Below are 27,515 nucleotides of genomic sequence, written 5' to 3' on the forward strand. Positions count from 1 at the left end.
GCTGACTTCTTACTTAGCCAGCTCTAGCAGGCTACAGTATTCACGTGACACCTGCTGTCATTAGTGTTGGTGAAACCTCGCAACATTCATTTTTCGGCATCGCAGTTAACATGCAGAGATGGCCTAGAGCTCTGAATTTGGCTTTGCCATTCAAATCTCCCCAGTGCTGGCAAGTATTTACTGACAGAGGCATGAGCCTGGGATTAGTTGGCCAGGATGTTAAATCTTGCCTGTGGCTTTCCCGGGGGCACGGTGGGTGTTGCTGCGCAGGCCTCAAAACAATGCAGCACTGAGATTTATGTAGCCCAGAGAGAGAAACGTGTAGGCAGGGACTTGGGAGCTGGGCAGAGTTTGTGTGCCGCAGTGAGCAGTGCTGAGGAAGAGAGAATGTGCGCAAAGATGTACGTGAGTGAGTGCTGCGCTGGCCTTCCAGATACTGTATTTGCTTTTTGTTCTTGCTGTATTAAAACCTGCTTAACCCAAGTCTAATGACAGAATTAATTCTTCAAATTTATTTATTTTTTTCCTTCCTTTTTCCTTTCATTTGGTGCTGCTTCCTCTCTCCCTCTCTTCCTTCTTGACTGCCTGGGCAGGCCCTTGCTCCTCCCCGTCCTCCTCTTCCCAAAGAGGAGAGCTTTGCATGGCGTCCTCGCACTGACACTAAAGTGACCAACCTGTTGCCCGTGCCCATCATGGACTGCGTGTACCTGAATGCGCCCAAGCCTTATACACAGCGTGCATCACCAAACACCAGTGCACGGTGTTATTTCTCATCACCGACCCCCTACGGGGCCATTCCCCGTGGGAAGCAAGGCTTGCCAGCAGGGCATTCTCTCTCTTCAGGCCCCAAAGATGAGATGCATGCTGGGCGGCCTCTCTTGGAAAGTCGCTCCTCGTTGGATGCATCATCCATACAACGCAACCCTGACAGGGCAGATCCCAGTAAGGCTGGAATGAATTCCAGTCATGAGACGAAGGCGGATAAAAAGGTCACCAAACTATATGTAGCTTGTTTATCTAACAGCACTTGCTCAGCTGCATCTGAAAATTCCACTGGCACCACACATGACCCAGCAGCCAGCACCAGTTTGGGTGCTGAGCTCACTGAGGCACCAGCCACCGACATTGTTTCCTCTGTAACAGATACTGGAAAGTCTCTTCCTGCTCCTCCTCCTCCTCCTGTTCCTCCCAGGCCGTACTTTTACATTGTCCTCAGTAAAGACGCAGTTAGTTATGGTGCGGGCCAGCCCTCCTGGACTCAGTCGTCACCTCCGCAGGCTGTGAGGGACAGAGTGCTAGAGCCCCAGAGCACAGCTGCCACAGAGGACAGGATGAGAAAAGAGCCTTACCTTGCCCAGCAGCGACAGCCGCCGTACAAGGCGATGGGACGCAGCATGGTACATGTTTTCTCCATAACCTTGTTTTCTTTCAGCCGTGTGAACGGTTCTTTAATTCGTTACAATGTTCCCTTAATGCTTTGTTCCCCTTCCGCCTCATTTCTGAGCACTTGTTGTGCCACCTGAGTCTTGTGGTCTTGTACTCGGTAATACTTAACACCTCGCGCACCCCCCTCAACACTGATCGGTGTGTCTGTGCGTGCCTGGTGTTTGTAGGGGGTTGGTCTGGCTGGCGAGGACCTTTCTATTTTAGGGTGATGTGAAAGAAGCAAACTCTGTAATGTGACAGTTAGTGCTTCTCAAGTGATGGTGAACACAGAGCTTGCAGGGAGGCTAAATCAGAGCACAGGACTGGAGAAGAGGGGTGGTGAGGGGAAGGAAGATCATTGTGAAAAACCGTGCGCGTTCACAGGGGCCAGGGCTGCCAGACTGAAGAAGTATGTCTCCCTATGGAAAGAAAATCTGTTGGGGCTCTGTATCGTTTTGGGTGCATCCTTGCATGACACTGTATGGCTTCGTTAGAATAAAGTGCTGATCTCCCCCATTGCATAACAACACCTTGTTTCCTACAGGATGCCACTGCCACCACCACAGCTCAGCCTGGGGTTATAGTAGTCCCCCTCCTGCAGGTTAATCCAGAAAGACAACAAGAAGGCAGCTCCAGCACTCCACCACCACCTCTGGTTCCTTTCGGGCAAGGCTCCATATCCCCTGAGACTGTTCCTCCTGGCTCACCCTTGACTTTCCCGACTCTAGACGATTTCATTCCCCCACATCTCCAGAGGGGTTCCCACCATAACCAAGCACCCTCTGCATCTGGCACATTACCCTCTGTTTACCCGAAACTGCCATTCTTCTCATCACCACCTTCACTTGTCCCTCCAGTCACGGGGGCTTTGCACAGGGGCTTGAAGCCTGAAATCACTGGAGTCATCTCACGTACAGTAAGCTTGCCAAGTACCCTCCTCGCCCTTTTCCTAAATTTGTATTCCCAGATTAAAATTATTTTCTCCTTGCAATACTAAACTTGAGAGAGGAGTGATGACTCACTCCCTGCCAGCAGCATGACAACTGAAACCTTGTTTACGTCCTGTGCTAGTGCATGCGTGTTGCCTGCCTTGTGCAGCTTTGAAATTTCTATTCACTTCTCACAGCAGTATTTGACTGTCTCCCTTTGTGCCCGTTCTGCTAGGTGATGCACACCTTAAGAGTCTTCACGGGATTTGCTCAGAGTAATGAATTCTGTATAAGTAGAATAGCTGCAACTAACTGATCTCTTCAGGCTCTTTTAATAGCATTCTTAATTGTGTTTGAGTAACATTTAAAGCAGCAACAGCAGACCAGTTTAAGGTTAGGGCTGACTTTCTGTTCCGCTTGGAGCCACAAGACCTTATGGTCTTTACACAAATCCCTGCTGAAATCAGTATAAGATTGCTGCCAGTATCCAGTGACCTACAAGCGGTAATACCAGTTACTGAGCTTCCAGGTATGTAGGTGCTGTGGGATAGATGAGGGGGAGGGTGTCTTTTCAGTTTGGAATTGCTTGTGTTTGGAAAATTTTGAAGAATTAAATCCGCAACAGTTTTAACTTAGTGTTCTTGGGTCAGGTTTTGTTTCTTTATGAGTTCATCACCTGTTTTAGGAAGTCCTCAGGGACAAGGAGGAAAAGTAGCTCCAAGTTAAAGTTGCAGAGGAGGCAAAAAGTACCTGACCCTCCTTGTACTGGAAGTCGTACAACCACCGTGTTTCTTTATAGGGTTGCTTGTAAAGGACAAGTAAGTTCAGCAGAACCCTCTCCTCTCATGGTGATGCTTTCTCTGCCTCTGCAGGGGTCTGTCAAACAGGCTTTGGGGAGCAAGGAAAAAAACCCAACCCTGGAAGCGTTGAAAAAAAATGCATAGATGTGGCGTTTAGGGACGTGGTTTAGCGATGGCCGTGGCAATGCTGGTTTAGTGGTTGGACCTGATGATCTTAAAGGTCTTTTCCAACCTAAATGATTCCATAGTACCTTCAAAAGTTCTCAGCATTGGCATTTCTGCTTTTGTTGAAATTGGTGGTTTGTATATGGGTTTTTGATGGAGCCTAGCTGCAGGCTCCAGAAAAATTCAGCAGGCAGCCAAATTGTAGAGTAGTAGAAATTATGTTGTAGGTGATTTTCATGAGATGAGAATTTTGAAACACTTCTGGGTGCATTGACTTAAGTCGCATAGTCACAGAGCCATTTTCCACAATGATTTAAATGGTCTTTGCCCACCCGCTTTGGTGACTTAGCTGGAGCTGCTGAGCCTATCCTGATCTGACATCCTTCTGCTCTGAGGGTTTCTTTATAGTTCAGTTCTCAAGTGAAGCTCAAACCCAACTCTCTCATACTTCTGCCTGACTCCCACTCCTTTTCCTAAATTGTGTTGTTTGGAATATTATCACAGCCAGCAAAACGGGGCTGGGGCTTCCCTCAGGGACATCTGTTTCTGAAGACCATTGATTCTTTTCTGTCCTCATGGAATGTCTGTGGCCTGCTGAGATGCTGCTTGGAGCAAGATCCCCTCCATCCAGCAGAACAGGGTTGTTCTTCCCTGATTCCCCTCTCGGTTGGAGAGACTTGTAGGTGCTTGTTCTGATAATGGCCAGTTCTCAGTATGATTTATCTCTCGGTGCTGGTGCCTCGCCTTGCTCCAGCCCCTGTTCAGCCCCCTGCCTGATCTTGTACGTCCTTTCCCTAGGCACTGGTGGATATGAAGGGCACAGAATTGCATTTGGCCAGAAGAGCCAGAAGTAGGGATTCTTCTGAGGCAATATTCTGTGCATATTCAGGTTTTTTACAGCAATGAAAATCCTCCTGAATGCTCAGCTCCATTTTGCGGGCCAGAGCCCTGCAGCATTTTAGTCTGACAGTGGAGTAACAGGAGTGCAGGCATCTGGTATGCTGTTCCGTGCTCTGTTTGGATGCTCGTTCCCCATTAATGGTAATTGTGTGTCCAAATTCCTTAAGAAGCTTAAAAAATCTCAGCCTAAACTGGCACACACAGTCTTAGTCATCGTCCCTTCTTTATCTCTTCCCCTTACTGCCAACAAAAGCCTGGCACCCCTGGACTGAGACTTTTCAAAGATGACCCAAAGTCTCCCTCCTGCCACAGCCGGTGTTTGCACAGAACCTCCAGGGCTGTGGTGATACCAGAGGTGGGTTTGAAATAAGCAAATAATGGAGCTGGGTGCCTTAGAGGAGCAAGAGCGGCTTGCTGTTGGTTCTCCAGCAGCAAAGCCATGTTGAGTATCTTCCTTGCTAGACTCCTACTTCTTACCTTCTATCAGTTTTGGGTGGTTTTGGTTTTTATTTCATTATTTTAACGAGGTAGGTGTCACACTGTCTCCTGAGTGATGGTGCTAACCTTATTCCTCAGACCTTCCTTATCAAACCAGCTGCAGTAATAATGTTTCACTCCAGAATTGCATGAATTTTGCATGTCTGACTTCTTGCTATGAAAGGAATACTTTTAAAAAAAAGTTTGTGTCTGTATCTGTCAGGGGAAAGATGTCTGTGTCTTGCCCCCAACAAGATTTGCTCATTTCTGGTACCCTGTGTTTGATCCAGAGCGTCTGCCAGATTAATTTAGTGCCTCCTTTTGGGGTTGGAGTTGTGAAACCCAACACCAAATAATTATAGTACTGCCTTAGCAAACTAATTGCATTAACAACAAGCAGGGTATGTACAAGGAGCAGGGTAATGCTCACGCTTGTGCCTTTTTTACTAAAATTTGCTGTGATTATGCTTCTCATTCAGCTTAAAATGGGGTTTTGTTGTTGTTGGGTTTTTTGCACGCCACCCTAGATTTTGCCAGTGTAGCAGCCTTCTGCATGCCGCTAATGACGTGTTGCTCTCCTTTTTAGGACCCAGGTTCTGTGCTAAATGAGGTGCCCCAGCCTGGCGCTGGCACTGATTATCCAACCTCCTTCACTTCAATCAACAAGTCTTCCTCTGCCTATCCCTCTACCACAATTGTCAATCCCACTATTGTCCTCTTGCAGCACAATCGAGGTAAGGAGACTTGCGTATAGATATTTGTGGCTCAGGGTGAGCAACCTGTTACGCTATGAGGAACTGGAGAATGTGTGTGCTGTGGGTGATTAAGTCCAGACTACTAAGAGCTAACAAAGCTGCCTCCAGAAAGTTGTAGTGACTGGAGCACACAACAGGCAAGTAAGAGGTTAGAGGCATGGGATGATGCCTACTTTTTCCTAATTAAAACCTGTGGAGAAGCCACTCTAGGTTGGGGGAGAGGCTTATAACTGGGCTCTGGGCATACGAGTAAGTTATTATAGGGTAAGTTCTTATCCCTCATCAGGATTCCTGTTACGGTGGGAAAGGGTGGATGCTCACATCTGTCTGTCGGTAGGAGCAAGGTAGCTTGCCTTAGGTTCTCCCTCCTTGGAAAAGGGGATATGTTCTCAGCTCCTGCAGTGTGAAAGCAGAGCAGCTGTGTTTTCAATTACTGTGGGGAGATGTGACCTCTGAATTCTCAGCAGTTCACCCAGTAGTAACTAACCCCTTTGCTCGTAAGCGTGAGCTCGGCGATTTGTTCCTCTGTCCGTAATTGGATCGACTCAAACTCGTACTGCAGCAGTCCTCAAGCTCTGGATTTGTGTATGAACAAAACAGCCTTGTTTGAGCACTCCTGTGTTTACTGATCTAAGCCTTTCTCTGCCTCACAGCAGCTCTTCTGAGTGGATAGTTTCATCTCTTTACCTCTGGCATCAGAGGGAAACTTTACTTCTCCTTTTTAGTTCTCCTGATGGCTGGCATTACCCCAGCTCCCAGTTCCATTGTGCATCACTAAAGACTGGCTCACAAAGAGCCACACAGATGCAGTCCAATTTGCCTTGGTTTCCAGTGGACTCTGGAAACTCGAGGGCAGGCAGATTCAAACCTACAATGCTACAACTTTTTGCAAAGAAAAAAAGAAAATAAAATCAGAAAACAGAGGTAAGGCCTGTGCTCCTCATACTGTGTGCACAGGTGTGCACTGACGTGCTCCTTTGCAGCCCCTCATGGGTTGGTTTTTTTACAGTGCCTTTTTGAAATGGACTCCAGTCTTTGACCCTGAAGATAGCATCCTCACTGTAGCCCAGCTGATTGTAGGGGTTATCTCTTCCTTTTTGCCAGCATCTGGAGCAGCTTGGCTTATGTGCGTTTGAATGAGGGTATCTGGATTCCTCAACTGCTTCAAGAGGAGAAAATAGTATGTGAGGCAGCCTTTTTTTGTCTCAAAGCTTTTTGTTAAGTTTCTTGAGGTAGGATACTCTTTTGGTTGTTTCTTGCATTCAATCTGTAACCTGTACCACACGAGGATATTTTATCTCTGTAGATTGTAAGAGCACGATAGTTGCATCTGTATGTGATATATATGATGATCCACCCACAGGCTCCAAGGCAACTGATGCCACATTGTTCTGTGTGCTGATTACCTTCACAGTTAAGAATTTGTCCTGTCTGCATCTGTCTTGCCTCTGACAATTAGCACTCATGACACAGTATCTGATAGATTGAAGAGCCTTCTTTCATCACATTTTTGTTGACTGTGATATAGATCTTGCCTGATAAGCAACTTGAACGAGTTGTGAAGTATCTCATTCTAATGCGTGTTTTTCAGTTTTTATTAGTAAAGCTTATAATTTTCAAGAATCATATTGAACTGGTTTGACAAGGCATCTTAGTCATAGATCTGTATTGACTGACATTGCGTGTCATACTATGTATTTATTAATAAAATCTCGTATAAGTCGTTACAATATTTTGTTCCTGGCATTGTTGTTGACTTGACAGACAGATGCCCGAGCTATCATGCTGATGCCCCAACCATCATGCTGATGCTTTTCAAAGGCTGTCACAACATTTGCTTTCTTCCTTGTCCTGTGGAGTTTCCTGTGTATTCCAAGACATACTGAGGATGAATGTTAATGGTCCAGTGAGCTGCCCTCTCCATAACTGCTTTAGAGCAGGAAACTGCTCAAAAACACTTCAATACACTCTGTGTGAACGTGCTAATTTTCAAGCGTCTGACCTCAGTTGTTGTCATTCGGCATAGTCCTTAATTACCATTGAAGTGTAAAGTATTTCTCCATCAGGCAGTAGGACATCAAACTTTTTTCTTTTTCTTTTTTCCAAATGCAGAATGGAAATAGTACTCAGATGTGTCATCTTCTCTGCACTCTTATGAACACAGTTCCACTGTGCTTATTCGGTAGAATAACTAGATCATTGCTAGGTTTTTGTTTATTATTCATGTACCTTAAAACCGACTTTTGAGTCTGAGACATTCTGTTAATTCTTTTACTTCCACTGCAATTTTCTTTCATTTCCCAGCATGTGTTACCTACTCATAGGTATAAATTTTCTTAATTTTCCATCTTTTTATGTGTTGGGGGTTTCTTATGGTTCCTTATGCTTCCATTCCTATCGAGGCTTTATCCCAGGATAGCATTAAGATTTCTTTGTCCTAACTTGAACTTTTTAAATGGTTCTCAGATCTCAGTTATCTATTAAATTTCTGTCCTGGCTGACATGATTCATATTTGATTTCATCTTTATGAACCTTTTATATTCAAAACTGGTCTGATGGCATATAATTGTTACTAGTTATGATCCACCTTCCCCTGAATGGTTAATCGTGATTTGTGCTGAAATAAATTCCTTCATGTCAAGATGAAGTTTAATAGAAATTTCTCTTGCATGCTATGAAATACCCTCTGAATTAGAATTTTCAAGGTTATTTTAATGCTGGCAGTCTGAGATCTCCAGTAGTTTTAGTCCTCCAGATGGATAATGTGCTTTTCTTTCTCCTCAGTGGATTATTGATTGCTTTTTAAGGAGCTGGTTATCTTATTCTCTGGAGCAACTGTTGTGGCAGACATCACCTACTGTCCTATTTTATGCTTTATCTGCTAGTTCATTAATCTGTAAGCACGTAAGACCCTTTGATTTGGAGTTATCGGAGATTTAGAAACAGGTAATGGCCATTTGAAGTGCAGAAACCACACCATATGCTTTTTCTGTCGGCTTGATCTTAGTAAGTTGTGATGAGAGACCTCAGAATATTTTCTACTGGATTTCAGTAGTACCAACTGAATAAGATTTATGCTTAGATACAAGTAATTTCAGATCCTCTTTCTCTTTCCTAGCACCAAAGTAAGCATTTCTTCCTTTCATATCTATTTGGCGTCTTGATTTTCTTTTTGACACCTTTATTTTGCACCAAAAGCGTACTCAAGTACTTGTTTCCTCTTCCCCTTCTGTTACTGGTTTCAAGTCTTGGTATCCTCCAGTGCTTCCTCCTCTGGGAATTCTGAAGGCACCTGTAATCATTCCTTCAAGGTTGCCAGCACTTATATTCCTCTGCTTGACCCTTTCTCTGAGAAGGGTACAAGTTCCTGGCCCTTGCGGTCCCGGCACACAGGATCAGCGTGAAAGCCGGAGCAGTGCATGCCTGGGGCTGCAGGCTGGCTCTGGTGGGGCGGTGAGGGGAGCAGCAGGCACCTCCTGTTCCTTCTGCTCCTATCCATCAGCAGCTCGCTTTCCTGTTCAGAGATGTCAGTGAAAAGGAAAACTTTTCTTCTTGTCAAAAGCACTTATTCTTTTTTTATTATTTTTCATGGAAAGTCTATTCATCCATGATATTCTCTCCCCTGTGGAAGAAGAGATAGGAAGGAGCTCTCAAGCATCGACTCTGAACCACACGCTCTTGTGTGTGAGCTGAACGCAGTTCTCCTCTGTGAACGGGATGCCTGAAGCTGAGCCCATCCTCACTCATGTCCTTTCTCATAATACAGCAGGCTGCTCTTGCTGGCCAGCCCAGAAGGGTGAGGCCTGCAGCTCTTCAGGTCCAGATCGCTCACCCTCCCTCTCGCCCGTTGCACACAGGGGTTTCTTTCCCCTGCTGGTAGCTGTGGCGGGAGCGTAACGTGTGTGAGCTGCTCACCATGGGCCGTTAGCAGAGCAGAGGGGCCGAGGGCAAGGAATGAAGCTTACAGATACCGGTGAGGGAGCTGCGCGAAGTGAGAAGTATCAGTCTTCCTGGCTGAGATGATCCCCTTAGTACAAATATCTAGCGAGGATGGGTTCTGCTAACCAGCAGCGTACACCTGGAGGATCGTTACCTACCACAGACTTCCCTGGCCAGTGTCCCCTGCTGTCCCAAAGTGCAGTTATCCCCCTGGCAGGCATTGCATGGCATAATTTATTATGAATATATAACAGGTGTGATTAATATATTAAATTTTTGGAATCTTTGCATTAACAATGTGAGCTTTCAAGAGTGTATTTTGTATGTCAGTAAAGTAGCTAATTATTTTCAAACGGCTTTTTTGCTTTAAATGAAAGAATGAATTGCTAAGGAGTAGAAAGAGCAGAGAACGGAGAGCTAAGAATTCCTGGTTCATTCCCAGCCATGACTTGGACGAGTCATTTGGGCATCCCTTTAGGAAACAGTGTAAGCATCAACTTTAGGGTCAAACACACTGGAAGAGACCACAGATATCCCAGTCTGGGAACTCAGTAATGAAAGGCTCTAAACCAAGAAGGACCGTTCTGAGAATCAAAGCCTTAACCAAGCTGTGTCTGTGCACAGATCATTGAATCCATGCCTCGGTGGTGCCTGATGAGACTCAGCAAGCACCGACAACTCAATCCTTTCCTATATCGCTTCAAAATGCTGCAGCATTATTGTTTCAAAATGTACTTCATGCTAATGGTAACAAAGTTAGTCATCAAGTTGTTTCTGAGTCTTTACTGTTTTTCAAATAGTCTCCTGTCCAGCTTTTTTCATTCTCTGATGCCAAGAAAAAAACCCCACAACCAAACATAAAAATGTTCTTTGCAAACGTATCAGTCACTGCATCATGAGATTTGTATTATTCCATGAGGCCGCTGTGTGGAGAAGGGACTGTGGGCTGTCACTTTGGCAGAGTATTTGAAAACAGATTCTCTCCAGCAGCTGCTGCCGTTCTGTCTACTGTGTATTTCTTGCCTGTCAGAAATGCAGCACCAGAGCACTTGCTGTTTATGTCTCACCCATTTGTTCTGTATTTCTTTTTGTTTTGTTTCTTCCTTTACCACAGAACAGCAAAAAAGGCTTAGTAGCCTGGCAGGTATGATGTGAAAGGTCTGCTACCCCCCTGCTGCTGCCTCTGCTGGAGCAAAGCCGCTGCTTTGTTAGCTTCTGGAGCACCTTTAGCAAACACACTTCCCAGGAACTGCAAACGAATTAGTATAAATATTCGTCCTGGCTTAGTCCAGGTCACTGAATGTTTGATTTCAGTATTTTCTCCTAATGCTACCTGTGGCCTCATGTTAATATGCCAAAACCCGAATTACTGGTCTGTTCCTCCTAACTCATAAGATTTACATACAGTTTGGTTGTTCTAGTTGACTTTGGGGCTGCCTTTGGAGCCTTTAGGTTTATTCCCTTCGGGCATTATTCTCACATTCCTCTACACAACCGTTAGAGTTAGTCTTGCTTGTAGTGAGGGGAGAGGAAAAGAAATAAAAATCAGTATTTACATGACTCCAAGAACAGAACTATTTGTGCCAGATGTGAGGAACTGAATGATAAAATTGTAGTGTGCAAGTATGCACGTGTGCTGCCACCTTGCTCTTGCCATGGGTGTGGGAGTCTCTCCTTGAAAGAAGAGCAAGTTGTTTTCCTGGTCATCTTTCCCCCCCTGCACCCCAAGCAGAAGTAGCTCACTCTGCGGCGGGTGTTACAGGAACAGCGCATGCACACTGCTTACCTGTTCTTCTTTGTTTATGGCCTTGGTGGGGTAAACGGAGAGGTGGGGAGAGAAGAGAGTCACAGAGAGTGCCTAAACCCTTGAAATATCACAATATTAATAAATAGTGTAATATATAAATATACACGCTTTTTATGTCCTCTTGGTCACAGCAGTAACACTGTCTTGCTGTGCAACGTGTGTGTCGCTGCTGCACTTGCAAAAGGATGGCTTGGGTGCCATGGAGGGAGCTGGCTGGGGCAGTCTGCTTATTTGGGTGGGCAGGCACCAGATTTGGTGCTCTGATTTTTAAATACCTCAAAGGCCAGTACATAACTCCATAAACTCTTGAAATCCTTGGAGCTGCAGGGCAAATAAGTCAGTGTGACGTTTAGCTGTTATCTACAGCTGCCTGATAGGGGCTGTAGGTGGTGGTGGGGGGTGTCTTCTCCCAAGGAACAAGGGCCAGGACAAGAGGGAACGGCCTCAAGCTGCGCCAGGGCAGGTTTAGGTTGGGTATTGGGGAAAATGTCCCCACGGAAAGGGGTGGCCGAGTGTGGACCAGGCTGCCCAGGGAGGGGGTGCAGTCACCGGCCCTGGGGGTGTTTAAAACACATGTAGATGCGGTGCTGGGGGACACAAGTTAGTGGTGGCCTTGGCAGTGCTGGGGTAACAGTTGGACCTGACGATCTTACAGGTCTCTTCCAACCTAAATGATTGACTCTGTTCTCCAAGTTGCAGGGTACTGTCGGAAATCTGTGGTGAGAAATGCCTGCAGCAGTTCTGCCTGCTGTGAGACACCCCCACAGCAGGGGTCTGTGTGCACTGTCACTGAGCACCACACCGGGGCCGGCGGTTCAGCTCCTCCTGGCTGGGTCCCACGGACCTCAGAGGACTTACCTGGCAGGGAGCATGGGGGGCTTGCCCCGGTACAGCTCGGGCTGTCAGACAGGCCTTTCCCATCCCCAGCATTGTCAGTCCAGCACCTTCAACCAGTTCTAAGTGCACTCTGAAAAATATTTTGGAAACTCCTTCAAAATACATTTAGCTGACTGGCAGATTTTCCCCCTGGCTATGCCACACTAGATAGCTCCCAAGCTTTCAAGTTATTATAAGGTGTGAATTCATGGTTAAGAGGTGACTGGCACAGGACAGAAAGTGGGTTTTATTTTTTGCTACAGCATCAAAATAAAGATTTTGCTTAGATCATGGCTGTGGCACTGGGAAATTAGATTGTGATATGTTTACCCTGTTGTTTATGTCTGTATTGGGTATTTTGAGTGTTATCCATCATAGTTTCAGATGGGGTCTACCTGGCGAGCAGCCAACCACTTTCACAGTGCAGGGAGCTAGAGAATCAAAGAGAAATAATATGTGCCCTGTCACAGAAGGACTTTGTGACCTTCTGTGGCATCGGATTCTTTAGCCTGCAAAAAATAATGACTTTTCTAGACCAGAAGCTCAGGAGTTGCAACATTAGCAATGACAATGATAAATAATGGAGGAAAGCTGTGACCTTTTGTAAAGTTTGCATCCTCTTCGCATCCAAAAACCCCACTTCCTTTTGCTCTTCAAGGTCATGGAAGAATGCTCTAGTTTCAGTTGCTCTTTCCGTGCTCTGTTCCTGGAGGCTTAGTGAGGAGTTTAGGAACAGAAAAGGACCAAATACTTCCTATGAAACGGAGAGCCCTGTATGCCAGGGACACGAAAGGACCAAAAGACAGTGCACACACATCCACATGGAGCAGAAATAGGATGCAAATGCTAAACAAGGATTTGATAGGTGCTTTGCCCCATTTTGAACATTTATGAACATGATTTCATTTTTTTCTTAGAGGAGGAAGACTTAAAGTTTGATGGTAATTTCAAACCAACCACTCAAATGCAAATCATTCACGTACTGAGTTTTGCAGGGCAGAATTGTGTTTGCTCAAGGTACCAACAGACCGATGGTTTGTTACGCATGAGCCTTTCCTCTGCTAACTGCCCCTCTTGGTTCTCTGCACATTTAATCGCTTTGGGCAGTATGGTGATGTGCATGTGAATAAACATATCTCTCTCTCTCTCTTTTTTCAGTGCATGCAGTGACATAAAAAGGATAGGACTTGGCAAAGTCTTGATGAGGCAGACTGTAAAATCACAGATGTTTCCTCTCCAGAAAATCCAGACCGAGAAAGTCCTCAGCAGAGCCTAAGGGTTGCTGCACTGCAGCTCTCCAGAGCATGGTAGAGCTTCAGAGCAACACGAGCTCCCTTGACATCTTGGCTGCTGATGGTGCCTGCTGCTACGTGTGGGTGTCAGTCATGCAGCATCAAGGAATTCTAGGCAGAAGCAAGGCAGTCTGAAGCAATTACTTGTTTTTAATTGCTTCATGCAGACTCGTGTGCAAGAGGAGACATACGTATGCTTAAACATCAGTGGAATTTGTTGTTTACAAACTCTGGATAGGGCACAGAAATGAATCGGAAGCATCATATACTGACTGTAATGAGTGGCATCGTCAGGCATGCGAGAGTAGGCTGTTAAAAAGTGATGCCCCATAGGATGCTCCGTTAGGTTGAAATTTTTAGCAGAAAAAGGTGTCTAGGAGACCATATCATTTATGCTTTTTGATGAAGAATGAAGTTGCAGAGTCACAAATTAGTCAAAAAGACACAGAAACCGAACCCCCAAACAGTCCTTGAAATGATATTTTCCATTTTCTTATATGACAGCTGAGACTGTCCTGATGTGTGTGAAGGTAGCTCCCTGAGAGCTGCCAGCCTGCTTTGGCTGGCATCAAACTACCTCTCGGTAGATTCCCTTCAGTCCAGGTGCTAACCGCAGCTAGCAGTGACACAGTCTGTCTCATCAACTACTTGCTAGGAGTTTTGCCTTAAAAGAGTGGAATAGGGCGATGTGGTGAAATGCTGGGATGGGATAAGAATCCTCCATTGTCATTTCCAGATTCAGTGCCAGACAGAGTAGTTTCTGATAAAGTTGATTCAGCGCTCATACGGGACAAGCCGGTTCAGGAGGCAGTGCCGAGTGAGAGGAAGGCAATGGAGGAGAAGAGAAGCATCGTCAGGAGCCCTCAGCACATGGCTGATACCTCCGTCGATGACATTGGCATTCCGCTGAGGGTAAGACAACACTGAGCGTGTGGTCGATGCACAAAACCTGAGCCAGATGCTGCCTACCTTAATGCTCAGGGAATTCACTAAAGCTCCAGAGATGGCAGAGGTTTAAGGAAAGCTAGAATTCCAATGTATTTTATATATTATTTATATATATATATATATATATATAAATATAACATGTTGAAATCCAATGTATTTTGTTATTAATGTTTCCATTTGCTATCAACAACCTGTTTCAGCTGCCTCAGGGGGAAAAAATTAAAAATTTATATATATCTTCATCGTATTTGAGAATATTGTTTTCTATTCTGTTTCATTGACAGCTAGCAGCTAAGGGAGAGTTTTGTCTCATTTTAGCCACCTCAAAGGCAGATATCTCTTTTATACAACATGTTTAAGTTCATTCCGTGTTGAGGGAGGGGAAATCATAATAAAAAGCATTATTAACTTGTTCTTACAACTAGTGTCTGGAGTGACTTGAATGCTAAATGTTTCTTAACTGTCCATTGAATACTTAGGAAATCAGGATGTATGACTGAAATAGGCAAGGTGTCTACTTTTAGATGTCAAATCAGATTAATACACAAAACCTTCCACACAATCTACAGTCCTGCACAGGTTGCAACCTACCCCTCAAAGCTTGCACATTAGTAATAACTAGAGTGAAGCCTGTAGTTTCATTATGCATGAGATTTATATATCTGAGCAAAATCACTCATATTTCAAAGTATTCATTTCATATAGCCCTCACATAGCAGAGTGTAAACCTTTTTCATTACTAGAAGATTCACAAGAACTTTGAAAGGCTGATGGAATTAACATTGTGATTATTTATGTGTATATTTATTTTTCCAATAGAATACAGACAGATCGAAGGACTGGTACAAGACGATGTTCAAACAGATTCACAAGCTAAATAGAGGTACTGTAACACAAATGTTTTTTATTTACTTTAAAAGACCACTTTAATGATATTTTTATTTCATTCTTGTGAAGAATTGTATTAGATGTTAATAAGTGGTTTATGTTAACTAGTATTTACTCTGCACCACAGAACTCCACCAATCTATTTGAAATCTCTGAAGTCAAAGGTGAGAGAACAGTGAAGTCCAAAGAAGGGCCTGGGTTGTTCTGGAAGGTGAACTGCAGTGCCCTCATGAAATCAGGAGTACTATTTAAGATCAGAAAGCTGCTAATAATTCCATTGTTAGAGAAAACAGATCCCTGAACTCCAGTTTCAGCAGCTAAGCCCCCCTGCCCCGTTAAAGGACAGCAGGTTATCACTGAAACTGCTCCATGCACAAGGCTTTTTATGCTCTGAAACATAACAAAGCTTGATTTAAAGCTTGCCAAGACTAGTGAAGAGGTTCCCATTGATTTTTGGTGGGTTCAGAATCTGAACTCTGCTTTTTCAAAACCTCAGATTTTCTCCTTTCAAAACCTGAAGTTGTGATGAGCACTTGAAAATGTAGTGGTGCACCCAGGGGATCTCCTGCTTCAGGGCACTTCTGTGCCTGGCTGCTGATACACTCACGTTCCTTCTTCTGGGAGAGAAATGGCTGCAGTAGCATTTGCAAACTGAACCCTCTAAAGAGCCTGATGTGCAGGCAGATGCCATTCAGAACTGCGCTTAATAATAAAACACAGAGCATGCACAGCTGGAGCTGTCTTTGCTGCTGCAGGTGCTGTCGTGATGAGCTTTATGCGCACATAGATGCTGTCTTGTGTTGGATGGGATGAGAAGGAGTTGAGCTGTTTCCTAATCCCAGTGCTCCTAACAGAGGTTCTTCAGCTCAGCCAGAGCGAGTGCTTCAGAAGGAGGAGAATTAGTTTGGTCCCCTGGGCTTGCAGGCTGTCCCGCAGACACGCCAGGCAGCAACGAGCAGAGGCACCAACCTTGTGTCGTGCTAGAACATCAGCAGGAGAAGGGCTGTTCTACAGTCAGCTTGTATGGGTTCTTGTCTCGCCCTCCTTCCCCTTTAAATCTGTCCTCTCTGATCTTTTTTGCCAATCATGTTCCTCTCCTTAGACACTCCTGAAGAAAACCCTTATTGCCCTACCTACATATTTCCTGAACTTCCTGAAATCCAGCAAAAAACTGAAGGTACCAGAAGTTTAGTCAGAGTATCTGTTGTCTTGTGCTTTGAGTTAACTATACTATAGCACCCTAATAGTAACTAGATCCAGGTTCTAGATTTCCTTACCCATATGTTACACTGGCTGGAAATTCAGTTATGCCCAGTTTATCTTCTTGTGTGATGCATAAAATAACTAAATCTTTGCTAATCCATTAATCTTTTTTTAAAGTATGATGCCATTTACTGTAGTATCATTAAAGTAGGCAATAAAATCATATGGTGATAGGAAATTGGGGGATGAAGCAGAACCTCCACTTCACTGTGGATAGTCTCAAAATCCACTGCTTTTCTCTGCTGCAGAAGACAATCCTTATTCTCCTACATACCAGTTTCCTGCGTCTACTCCTAGTCCTATATCTGAAGGTAATAATAAAGGACCGTATATATTTTTCTGCACAAATGCTGCCTTATCCATTTATTTTCTTCCTGGAGTTTTTTCTAGTTGCTGAGCATTTTGCTGCCTCATAATGATTTGCTGCACTCTAAGCATTGCCTGGACTGTATGATGCCTTTTTGGCTTTGCGGTGCTCCTCTGGCTTTGTAACTAGTATTTAACTAACGCTACGGACGTGGGGTTTGCTTGGTTTTATGCGCTTATCAGTTGTATTTAGCCATGTGTGTGCAGTGATTATTTAACATGCCTAGAATGCTGACTTACACGTAAAGATGTGGTTTAACTGAGATTTCTTCCACCCCCCTTTCAGATCAATTAGTTTCTTTAATTATTTACTTCTGGTTTTGACTATTAACACAGTATTGGGGCCAGACCCAAAATGCCACTAAAGTCTGTTGGTAAAAAGGATGCCTGCTTCAGTGGGTTTTGGATCAGTCCCTCAAATGTAATCTTTTAAAATAAATATAACTCAGTAACAAAGGTTCAGGGCTGGCCTTAGGTGCACTTGGCATATCTAGGCAAGGACAGAGTTTGACAGGCTCATCAGCACATCTGACAACTTAAAATAACATTGTCTTCACCGTATCCTCTTCGTGTACTCGGCAGATTCCTTTGAACTTCCATGTACAAACCAGAATCCTTTACAGTCGTGTTTCGGGAATGGTGAAATAGCAGCTATTGCAGTGATAATCGTGTAACTGTGTGCATATGCATGAAAACACCGATACATGAGAAACATGGAATCCACTGTGCACATCGGACATACAGACGTTTCCTGACTGGGAATTTGTTGGTGGTGACAGCCTTGTTGACTTGGTGCTTTGGTGTCACTTTAGATCCTGCAATTTAGGAACTTGCCTACTTAGCCAGTGCCTCAAGCCAGCCCTGGTGAGACTATTAATTAACCATTTCATTCAGTGTTTACATTGAATGCCTGGTGGGTAGTGTGTAAGAAGAAAGCATACAATATGGGTTCTGGCTGAGGTGCTCAGAACCCACTAGGAGATGCAAGGTGCATTTCACTGTTAAAATGCATGTGGGCTAGTGTCATACGGGTGTCTGAGAGATTGGCTCATTTCTTGGAGAAACCTGTAGGTGAAGGGTCCTGTCTTACAAATCATAATGCAGAGTAAATTGTTTTCTACTGGCGGAATGGTATGTGGGTATCGATGGGAGAGAAACAAAGAGTCTCAGTAATTATAAGTGATTGATAAAGGAGTTTTACAGAGATTCAATTTTCTTGTTTGGAATGAAGTTTGAAAATCCATTTTCCTCTTGTCTGAACTAACATTGTTTGCAAAACCAATGACAATAACAGATTTAAGAGTCTGTTTTCCTGTAAATGTCCCCTGTGCACTTAGAAACATGTATATGAAAGTAATTTGCTGGTTTAGGTAGTTGAAATGTTATTGGACCAAAGACTCTTTTTATCCTCAATACGTTGGGAAATGTTTCTCTAATATTTGCTTGGATTCTTTCCTTGATAAGGAATCCAGAATATTTGGTGATGTAGGTGGGTTGGAGTGCATGTTTCACATTTAGAAAACATTTCAAGGTTTTATACTCGGTGGTAAAGTGTTTATCCCAAGGTGGGCTGAAGCTTAATTTCATACAACCAGTGTCAGAGTTTTTACTTTGGATGGATGCATAGGATCTCCAAGAAGCATCAAGATTTGGGCTTCCCTCTAAAATACCTTTAGAGTCTCTAGAAACGCAGAGAATATGGCCAACCCATGAAAAAAACCCTGCAGATCCTCTAGAACTACAGAGGAACAGCCTCTTCTCACTACAGGAATCAGATTTTGAAATCAGAGACTGGAGATACCCTGCTCCGTTAAGGGGGGTCTCCCAGGCAGAATGCAGCTGTGAGCACCAGGAGGTCTGGTTTGAATGCTCATCTCTGATTTACTCATTAATCTTTATCAAGTCCTTCCAGATTTCTGTGTTTCCGCATTCCTTGCTGTAAAAAGGGCAGAAATATAGATGCCTTTCTTCATAAGATACTTGAAGAGACAACACATGCCTGTTCTCCATATGAGTGTAGCTATTAGAATATTAGCAACTGGAAAATAGCACTTACCTGAAGTGGATTTTTTTGTTGTATGTTTTTCCTATCTGAATGATGAGCTATAATGAATATTGATCTTTCTCTTGAAGTAAGTGAATAATTTTTTCATCAATGACCAGCACTAAATAAGACTGAGAGAGGTGAATGGCCATGAAGATAATTTTAGACACTTGTTCATCTGTGTTTGTAGGGACCAAGAGTTTTACGATTTACCAAGTATTTTGCTATCTGAATAAACCAAACTTTTATAGCGGAATGCCCGTCAATTTGCCAACAATTCAGTGTAATAACAGTAAATAAATAGATACTTATTTTCTGTCATTTAGGTTTAAAGTATGGGAATTGGCCTGAAATTGACTGTTGCTATTTTTTTAACCTGAAGGCTATGATAAGCGCACCTGAGTCAGTAACCGGCTTTTTGAGACTGAAACCTTCTCATTCATTCACCAAGAAGAACTCGGCAGAGAGGCTAAAAGTTAAAACTGGTTGAGCCTTCCTGGAAGGCTTGATCAAGGCTTGAGAGCCATTTCAAGTCAGCTGTGTTAGCCAGCCGCTTTTATCCAGCAGATGAGGTTGACTGTATCAGCTGATTGATGTCCTCCTTGAGAGAAGATCTGGAAATTGTTTCGATATGTGGATCGGCATCACTAAATTGACATAATGGGGTTTTTTTAGTATGTACTTTTCTTATCTGGCTTATTCCAGCCTCATCTGTTTTGTTTTTCTGTCTTTTTATCTCTGTCACTTCTAGTGGTTTCTTCATGGAGGTGCCAGTAACACCTTTGCTGGCAGTTCTCTTTGCAGTCACTGCATTGTACTTTCCTGCCTTTTGCCTTGGAAGTCCCGTAGATGTCTCAGATTCACATCCCTACAAGTGTGAACCCTGCTCGGCAGTGAAAGGTGATGGGCCTGTGGGTCCCCTTCACAGGTCTGATCCCAACTCCCCCTGCTACTGCCTGCAATTCACTGAGGATTCATTCCAAAGCCTGCTGAAGGTGGTGGAAAGATACCGCTAGGTTTTGATCAGGTCAAAGTCTCTCCGGCCATCACCTGTAGAGCTGGGGGGTGGTAATGCTGCCACCCTCCCACCTTCTTTGGGGGCACGTCTGCCTTGAGCACTACAGTACCACATCCTCTGCAGTGCCATGCTTTCACTATCAAAGGGAGGAGGTTGTTCAACCGGGGTCCAGACTGCACCACTTGGTTATGCTGGTGTCAGTGCCAGCTCTCTTAGAGCTTCCTGAATATCCTTCTTGCATTCTATGGACATATCTTTCCTATTTAAAAAGTAAGCTCTTCAGAACAAGGACAGCCTCTTGGTGCAAGTAGACATGTGTGTCCCGTGCCAGGCATGTTATCTGCACTGGAAAGATAGTCTGAGTCAGTGAACGTACTTCAGCTTCGCGTGCAAGTTAATACAGTGGATATGTCCCAGTGATTATCGTGTGTGACTGGGATCAGGACTTTGCAGCTCTATTACTGTGCCTAGCACCTAATGAGCTGTTTTAGGCATGTACTGCAGCTTTTAGATCCTCTGTTTATCCTTCAGCTTTTGACAAAGTGGATCTAATAACTCTTGCTGTAGAGGAGTTTTGTGATAAAAAGTGAATGTTTTCTAAAATGCTTTGAGAGCCTGGAGAAAGGTATTACTGTGAGGAGTACATTAATATTTATATCTAATCTAGGAATTCTATGTAAATGTAATTTAAACCTCATTGGAATTTTCTTTTTTAGGTTCCTCTCCCTGTGGTAAGTATTGGGCACATCACTCAAATTATGGCCAGTGTGTTAGTAGAAGAAATGAGAAGGGTCTCTGATGTGGCTTCTTTGGGGCTTTTTCAGCTCACTTGCAAAATGCTTTTGTCTTTCAGATGAAGATTCTGATTCATACTCTCCTCGTTATTCCTATTCTGAGGACAGTAAGTAACTCACATTTCTTGTGTCATCTGTCAAACAGAAAGGGCATGTAAAGCATGTATTTATTTGCCTCCTTTCCAGTTCACCAATATACCTATATTTGACTCACCCTACAGGCAGAACCCAGCTTTCAGTTCCCCGTTCCAAGAGTGAGACGGACAGCATTGATTCGGAGAAGGTTGTGAAGAGGTCTGCCACCTTGCCACTGCCAAACCGTACTTCATCACTGAAATCCAGCCCAGAAAGGTGACATGAACCAAGATGTATTTGGATCAGTAGTGGAAGAATCTCTGAAAGCTGTGAATGGGGAGGGGACAAAGGTGGAAGCTTTAGATCCAGAACGCCAGTTAAACATTCTGGGAGAAGTGCAGGTGTAGTTTTGACTCTGGCTCTTTTACTCGGCAGCAGTGAACTCCTTTATTCATAGAATCATTTAGGTTGGAAAAGACCTTTGAGATCATCACGTCCAACTGTTAATCCAGCACTGCCAAGGCCACCACCAAACCGTGCTTATCATCACCCAGTCTCCCATTTTCTGTCTTTTTTCACTGGGCATCCCACAGTGTGTTGCCTGGTGTTCTGCCTGGGTGAGGAATGTTCCCCTGGGTGCTATGCCTCTTCAGTGCCTACCACAGAGACACAGTGGAAACTCTTGGCTCAGTGTGACACTGTCAAAGCACTTCAGAACACAAGCAAATAGCAGTAATTTTGCAAAAGCAAAATGTGGATTTATATTGTGCCTTGGTAAAAGTTTTATTGCTTTTTCCATCTTGGAGGAGTCCCACCCGCAGGAACTTTATTGGAAGTGGGTTCTACTTAGTGTTGTCAGTTCTGATCTTTCAAGATGACTTCCCTCCTGGTTTCTTGCTGTGTTTATTGCCACGTATTTTAACCCCTCTGTACCAGTAATGAAAGTGTTTACCAAATGAAGTGAAAGCAGAGAGAGCGATGAGTATTTTATGTCTTGCTGAATTCTCCCAGCTCTTAAACTGCTCCGTCTTTCCTCACGAACTTTCACATGCTCTTAATGTTTTTCACTTGCTGCCTGAACTGAGAAATACCGTAATTTGAGATTTCTAATTCAGCGAGCATCTCAGGCCACTGCATCAGGTGACAAAGGCTGCTGGTAGAACACATCTTCCTTACGCAGGAATTGAAGGCATAGTACATTGGCCCTCTGAGAAAACTTGCAATGAAAAGGATTACAATAATCAATGCTTCCTATTATCTAGTGACAAAACAGTGTTTCACCAGGGAGAGGTTTCCTGGGTCTGGAATCTTAAGCAGTCAAGTTTATTCTAGACAGAAAAGATCACCCTTGTTGAAATTTGTAGTGTTTGTAGGCCAGTCATTTTGGCTGTTATCTTGCCTTTAAAAAAAATTAAAAAATAAATTAATTGTTTCTCCTAAACCAGTGGAGAGAGTTTGGGCAACTCAGTGAGTTGTTCCTGCCCCAAGCCAGGTCAGTAGGGTAAGTGGGAGGAAGCCTGGAGCAGCAGTCCTTGGTTAGGTGCCTCGCTTTTGTTTGGTGAACGCTAGGTGAGATGAATCCACGTACAACGTTGCCCATCAAAGGGAACATAGCAAGAGCAGGACCAGAATTAGTTTACCGGCTTAAATGGATGATTTATGGGCTTTTCTCAGGGCACTGGTATTCTGCATGAGGTATTTGAGTGTATTACTTTTCAGATTAGCTGGATGTCATAGGATAGGGACCCTGAATGTTTTGTGACTACTGTTGTCTGAACTGTGCCAGTGTGGACACAGCACAAAAATATAGTGGTTTGGGTGGTCAATGGACTGCTTTTAGCCATCTGTAGATATACCAGCCTGAGCAAATTCATTCATGTCTCTAGAAAAGACCCCTTCTTGGACCCCCGAGTGCCCCCAGAACCCAGAGCAGTACTAATCGGGTAATCAGTGAGGGGGCTGAGATAAAGAAGTTTAGTAAAAGCAATCTAGTCTGAGTTCTGCTTGAAGTTTGGACGTTTTCATGTTTATGAGCTTAGTTGAAGCCCATTACTAAGTATTTCCACTGAGGAAAGGTACGGAAATCTGGAATTTTATGGAACGTACTTGGAAGAACCCCCCAGTGTTTTGAGCAGCTGAGCTGTATCAGACTCTGCCTCCTATAGATAAAGAAATACATGCCCAGAGGCCTATCTGAACTGTTCCTCTTGCAGCAGGCTCCCTTCCCAGATTAAAAAAAGTACCCTGATTAAACCATGATTAGCAGGGAAAGGCGCCTGTCAGAAGGAAGTGCTTGTCTCCGTGGAAACGGCAGCGGTTTGGGTTAATTGAACTTTCTTTCCTCAGGACTGACTGGGAGCCTCCAGACAAGAAGGTGGATACCAGAAAGTACCGTGCGGAGCCCAGGAGCATTTATGACTATCAGCCAGGAAAGTCCTCAGTTCTGAACAATGAAAAGATGGTAACGTTTGTTTTATCCTATTTTGTGGCTTTATCCTGTGGTTGTAAAATACTCCCCAAGTGCCTGTCCAGTTCCATTCAGATGGGATTCCCTATGCTTACATTGCAGTGCTCATGTGATGTATTTCTTGTATATTTTGTTTTGAAAACTTTTTTGCATAACTTCCTAACATTTTTGTTCTCTATAAAGCAAGACCCAGGGGGATTGAGAGGCTTCTTTCCTTTTGGACGTGTTGTTTTCTGTGTTAAGTATGGATCACTAACCCTAGTTTTTAATCCGTGTTTGACACTGTGACCTGTTCAGCAGCTGTTTTCCCAGCTGTACTTTTTCTAGGGCACAGCATTAGTTGATGCAGGATGGTTGAAGGCATTCTGCAACAAGCAGGATGCTTCAGTTTCTATGTTCTTCTGATGCTTTAAACACCAAACACTTTTTCAAGGGCCTGTAATGTGCCCCAGGGAACGCCTCTGAGGTGCATTAGGACGTGGCCATCTCCCCTGGGCTGCTTTCTTGCTGAGCTGGATCTCAGCAGGGGGGAGCAGAACTGAAGGTGAGCTGGCTCCCCAGCTGTGCCGGTGTGTAACGTGGAGTATTAAGTGAGTTGTTACTGATTTCAGGTTGAATTAGTAACGCTGTGTGTTGTGACAGCTAGGGAACATGCAAAAGTCTCATTCCGAAGGCAAGGCAGAGAGGTGGTGCTCATCTCGTCAGCTGGTCCTGCGTAAATCACCACAGCTCACTTAAGGTGTCCTTTAGTGGTACAAGTGTGACACTCCAAGTGTGAGAAAATACTGAATGAGGTTACTAGTGAATCACCAGATGGTACGTAAAGACAGAATTGTTCTATGTAGGCATTAATTTGAAGGATTCAATTAGAAGCACTAACTGCATGTCAGATTCCAAATGTAAACTGGACTTTGTGCCTTAACAGCTCAGGCATTGATCCATGCATAGAACATAGAACAGGTAAAGGAACGCTCCTGAAAAACCTGCCAAGGATTTTATGCAAGAGCGAACAGCAATTGAAATTGATAGAAATGTAAGAATAGAGTCTGATCTGGGACCTGATGTTTCTCCTTAGTATTTTGGTGGCTTTTCTTTTTTCCTTCCAAGTGCAGTCAAGGTCCATCACTTTTTGAAGATCCTGCAACCAACTTCTTTTCACACCCTTGTCCCTTCATTGACTTTAAGGAAGTTGCTGCTGACAGCAGTGTGATCCTAGTGCCTATAGAAATGGGTGGTAGATGACTCTCCCTCGCTACGACTGGCCATTGACTCAACCCGTTAGAGAAGTGCCACTGAGGAGCAGTTTGGACACGGTAGGACGACCCCATTCCTGCAGTCCATCCTGGAGCAAGATTTCTGTTAACTGAAGTGGCAATTTTGTCTTGCTGTAAACAGCCAAGATTAAGCCTTGTGGCAAAAGGCCTGCTTCACCTGCGTACTTAAGCCTCTGCGAAGGGTCCATCATCACCAGTGGCACTGTTCACGTGTTCAGACTTCATCAGGTACTTCATTGAGCTGTTGACTCAAAGTCTAAAAGCCACAAGCAGGACCATCATCAGCGTAATTGAGAAATATTGTACAGAGCTCATCAAAGGCAAGAAGACTGCAATAGCTGTGTTACTTCCAATGTTATTTTTTTGAGCTTTAGTTTCAAACTGTACATTACAGAAGAAAGAAGGTCTTGAAATAGTGGCTTCATGATCTCTATCAGCCTAATTAAATACAGTGGTTAGCAATGAGATCTTTCAAGGAGGCTGCCAGAGATTTGTGGCTATCTCCTGGTAATCACGCCCAGAGCTGTGACTGTCAGAATCCCGATCCAAAAACGTTCCAGAACAATGAAGAGCCTCCCGTTGACACCAGTGGACTTTTTTGTTAATGTAAAGGCAGTTATATAACAAGATGAGTACTATTACTTGGAGTACAGCAAAGAAAAAACCAGAGGCATTGCTTCTATTCTGCCTTTAAGAAATAGCCAAACGTTTCTCCAGGCCATCGGAAATCAAACGCAATGTAACCATTTATCTTTCAGATTGAAGCGTTGCCCCTCTTTCAGCATCAGCCCTGAGCTCTTGTCCCAGAGCTTTTTCTGTGATGTGTAATGGCTGTGGCAGAGTCTGGGACAACTAGCAAAGCCCAGCACCATTGGAAACTCCCCCCACCTCTGTCACCCCCTCACAGGACGATTTTCATCAGGATGCTTTGTTATCCCTCTGTGCGTGTGTGTGGCTCACCACCTGTTGTGATGGAGAGCATGGGATTACACTGGCATCTCAGACATACTGTATTTATATTTTTAATGCACTGGGATCCATCTTGTCTAAGACTAGGTACACTGAAATGCAAGAGTTAGCTGCTCGTCTTTTGGAGTGTGACACCTCATAGCCCTCAGCAGTGGATTTGACTCTTTTCTCTCACCAGTAGTGTTTTTAACTGGCTACAACTATTTCAACAGGTTTTGTTTCATTGAAGCAGATTGTATGAGCAAAAGGGAATTTCCTTTTCAACTGTACTGTTTTCTGTCCTGTCTGATTTTTCCTTTGTTGTAGTTTTGTCCGATTCTCTAACATTTATTTGTGAAGAAACAAGTAATATTGTCTCTCTGTCCATCCCTTCAGAGATCTTTCAGGGATGTACTCTCTCTGACTTGTGTCTCCTTTGATTTAGAAAACACCTTTCACTCTGTTTGCAGTGTATAGAACAGGGTTTCTCACATATTCATGTGCTGTTAAAGATGCAGTATTTGTTTCAGGTCTCACTGAATCCCTCTTCTTTTAACCAAATGAAGATTAAAATTTTAGTTTTTAAGTACGAGCAGCTTTGGACTTGATGGAAGTTGCTGACAGTAGGACTGCGGGACTGCTTGACTCCCAGCTCTTCCATTGAGTCTCCTTGTGACTCTGGGCAAGCTGCATAATCCCTCTCTGTGTGGGTCTCCTGATCTGTAAAATGCAATTCATTCATATTCATGTTGCTCACAATGATGCCATTAGGCTTAACTGATGTTTGCAAAGCAGTTCGTGGCCTTTGTGAGAGAGGTGCTATAGAAATTCCAAATTATAAAGCTAAATATCTACATTTTAGAATGGAAACCATGGCATCTGCATCTCTAACAGTCCCTTTCCGTGTATTCTTTGCATAATGTTATCCTTCTCTTTCTTCCATTCCCCTATCACCAACTCCTTTAGACTCGGGATATAAGCCCAGAAGAGATAGATTTAAAGAATGAACCTTGGTATAAATTCTTTTCGGAATTGGAGTTTGGGAAACCGGTAAGTTTGATAGTTGCGATGACCAATGAAGTCAACCTGCCTTTTTTTTTATTTTTTTGATGATTGTCACATCTCCCTGCTAGGCCCTGAACCTGGAGCAGATGCCTTAACTGATTTTAAAATGTGATAGTTCATAGCATCATCCTGCTACTGACGTAAAGCAGCTGTTCTGTGACCACTTTAAGTATTTTGAAGCCATTTACAAACATTCCCCACTTTCCAGCTGTATGTATCAACTACGCAGTATTTTTTTCGCACACCGTAGCTCAAACAGCATTTTGGTTGTCAGTGCTAGAAGTAATGCCCTGCTTTCGTTCTGGAAAGCCCTTACACAAAGCCCTTGTTCTCCCCCTGCCTGACAGGCTCTGGGACAGCTGACAGGTAGCTTTAAGTCAAGAAGAATCTTTTATTCCTGGCCTTGACCTGTAAGCTATGCATCAGTAATTTCCAGCTATATCCATAAAGGGATCATGACCCCCTCTCCTGCTCCTTTCCCTGTGCACATAGCTGCCCATTGCCTAAACGGGGTGCATCGGGTTGTGTTGAATTCCTGGCCATTCCCCAAACCCCAAGGACTCTGAGAACAGTGGGCTGCCTTTTCATGTGGAGCTGGATTGCTGTGGGAGAGCCGGGGGTGCTGGTGGAGAGCCTTGATCTCCTGCTCTGGAAAATGATGAAGCAAAGCTTGATTATTCAGTAGGACAAAGGATATTTTGATAGAGGGAACACATCCGTGATCATGGCTACTGGAAAAAATGTGACTTTAAAGCATTTTGTGGCCTGGTTCTTACTGATTAAACACTATTAGCTTCATTATTAAATACTATTTAATAAGCTACTGGTACTGCACCAGGGGTCAGTGTCAGGCTCTCACGTCTGTTGAAGTAGAGAGATGGTTTCTCCTTTCTCCTGGAGGTCAGTTGTCACTGCCCATGCACACCGGCTCTGGGTGCTGCTGAGGTGTCCCTGCATGTGCGACAAACAGAAACTTAGTACTGGCTTCAAAGGCAACAA

The 27,515-nt window shown here is 44.0% G+C and overlaps 1 protein-coding gene across 42 annotated transcripts in view; it reads left to right on the top strand.

Moving 5' to 3' along the window:
• The window catches only part of SORBS1 (sorbin and SH3 domain containing 1), a 173,209-nt gene that overhangs the window by 111,916 nt on the left and 33,778 nt on the right, over positions 1 to 27,515 (top strand). For 21 of the 42 annotated variants that reach the window (XM_037401282.1, XM_037401285.1, XM_037401286.1 and 18 more), the window contains 12 exons: positions 594 to 1,397; positions 1,970 to 2,341; positions 5,283 to 5,430; positions 10,506 to 10,535; positions 14,103 to 14,278; positions 15,134 to 15,197; positions 16,305 to 16,379; positions 16,714 to 16,776; positions 20,747 to 20,794; positions 20,909 to 21,038; positions 23,109 to 23,223; positions 26,418 to 26,501. In XM_037401282.1, the coding sequence (XP_037257179.1) occupies positions 594 to 1,397; positions 1,970 to 2,341; positions 5,283 to 5,430; positions 10,506 to 10,535; positions 14,103 to 14,278; positions 15,134 to 15,197; positions 16,305 to 16,379; positions 16,714 to 16,776; positions 20,747 to 20,794; positions 20,909 to 21,038; positions 23,109 to 23,223; positions 26,418 to 26,501 (2,109 nt within the window). The remainder of the gene's footprint in view (positions 1 to 593; positions 1,398 to 1,969; positions 2,342 to 5,282; positions 5,431 to 10,505; positions 10,536 to 14,102; positions 14,279 to 15,133; positions 15,198 to 16,304; positions 16,380 to 16,713; positions 16,777 to 20,746; positions 20,795 to 20,908; positions 21,039 to 23,108; positions 23,224 to 26,417; positions 26,502 to 27,515) is intronic. The other 21 variants (XM_037401297.1, XM_037401300.1, XM_037401320.1 and 18 more) reach the window with 12 other exon arrangements.

This window comes from Falco rusticolus, chromosome 9 (assembly GCF_015220075.1).
Source record: "Falco rusticolus isolate bFalRus1 chromosome 9, bFalRus1.pri, whole genome shotgun sequence".
Classification (NCBI taxonomy): Eukaryota; Metazoa; Chordata; class Aves; order Falconiformes; family Falconidae; genus Falco; species Falco rusticolus.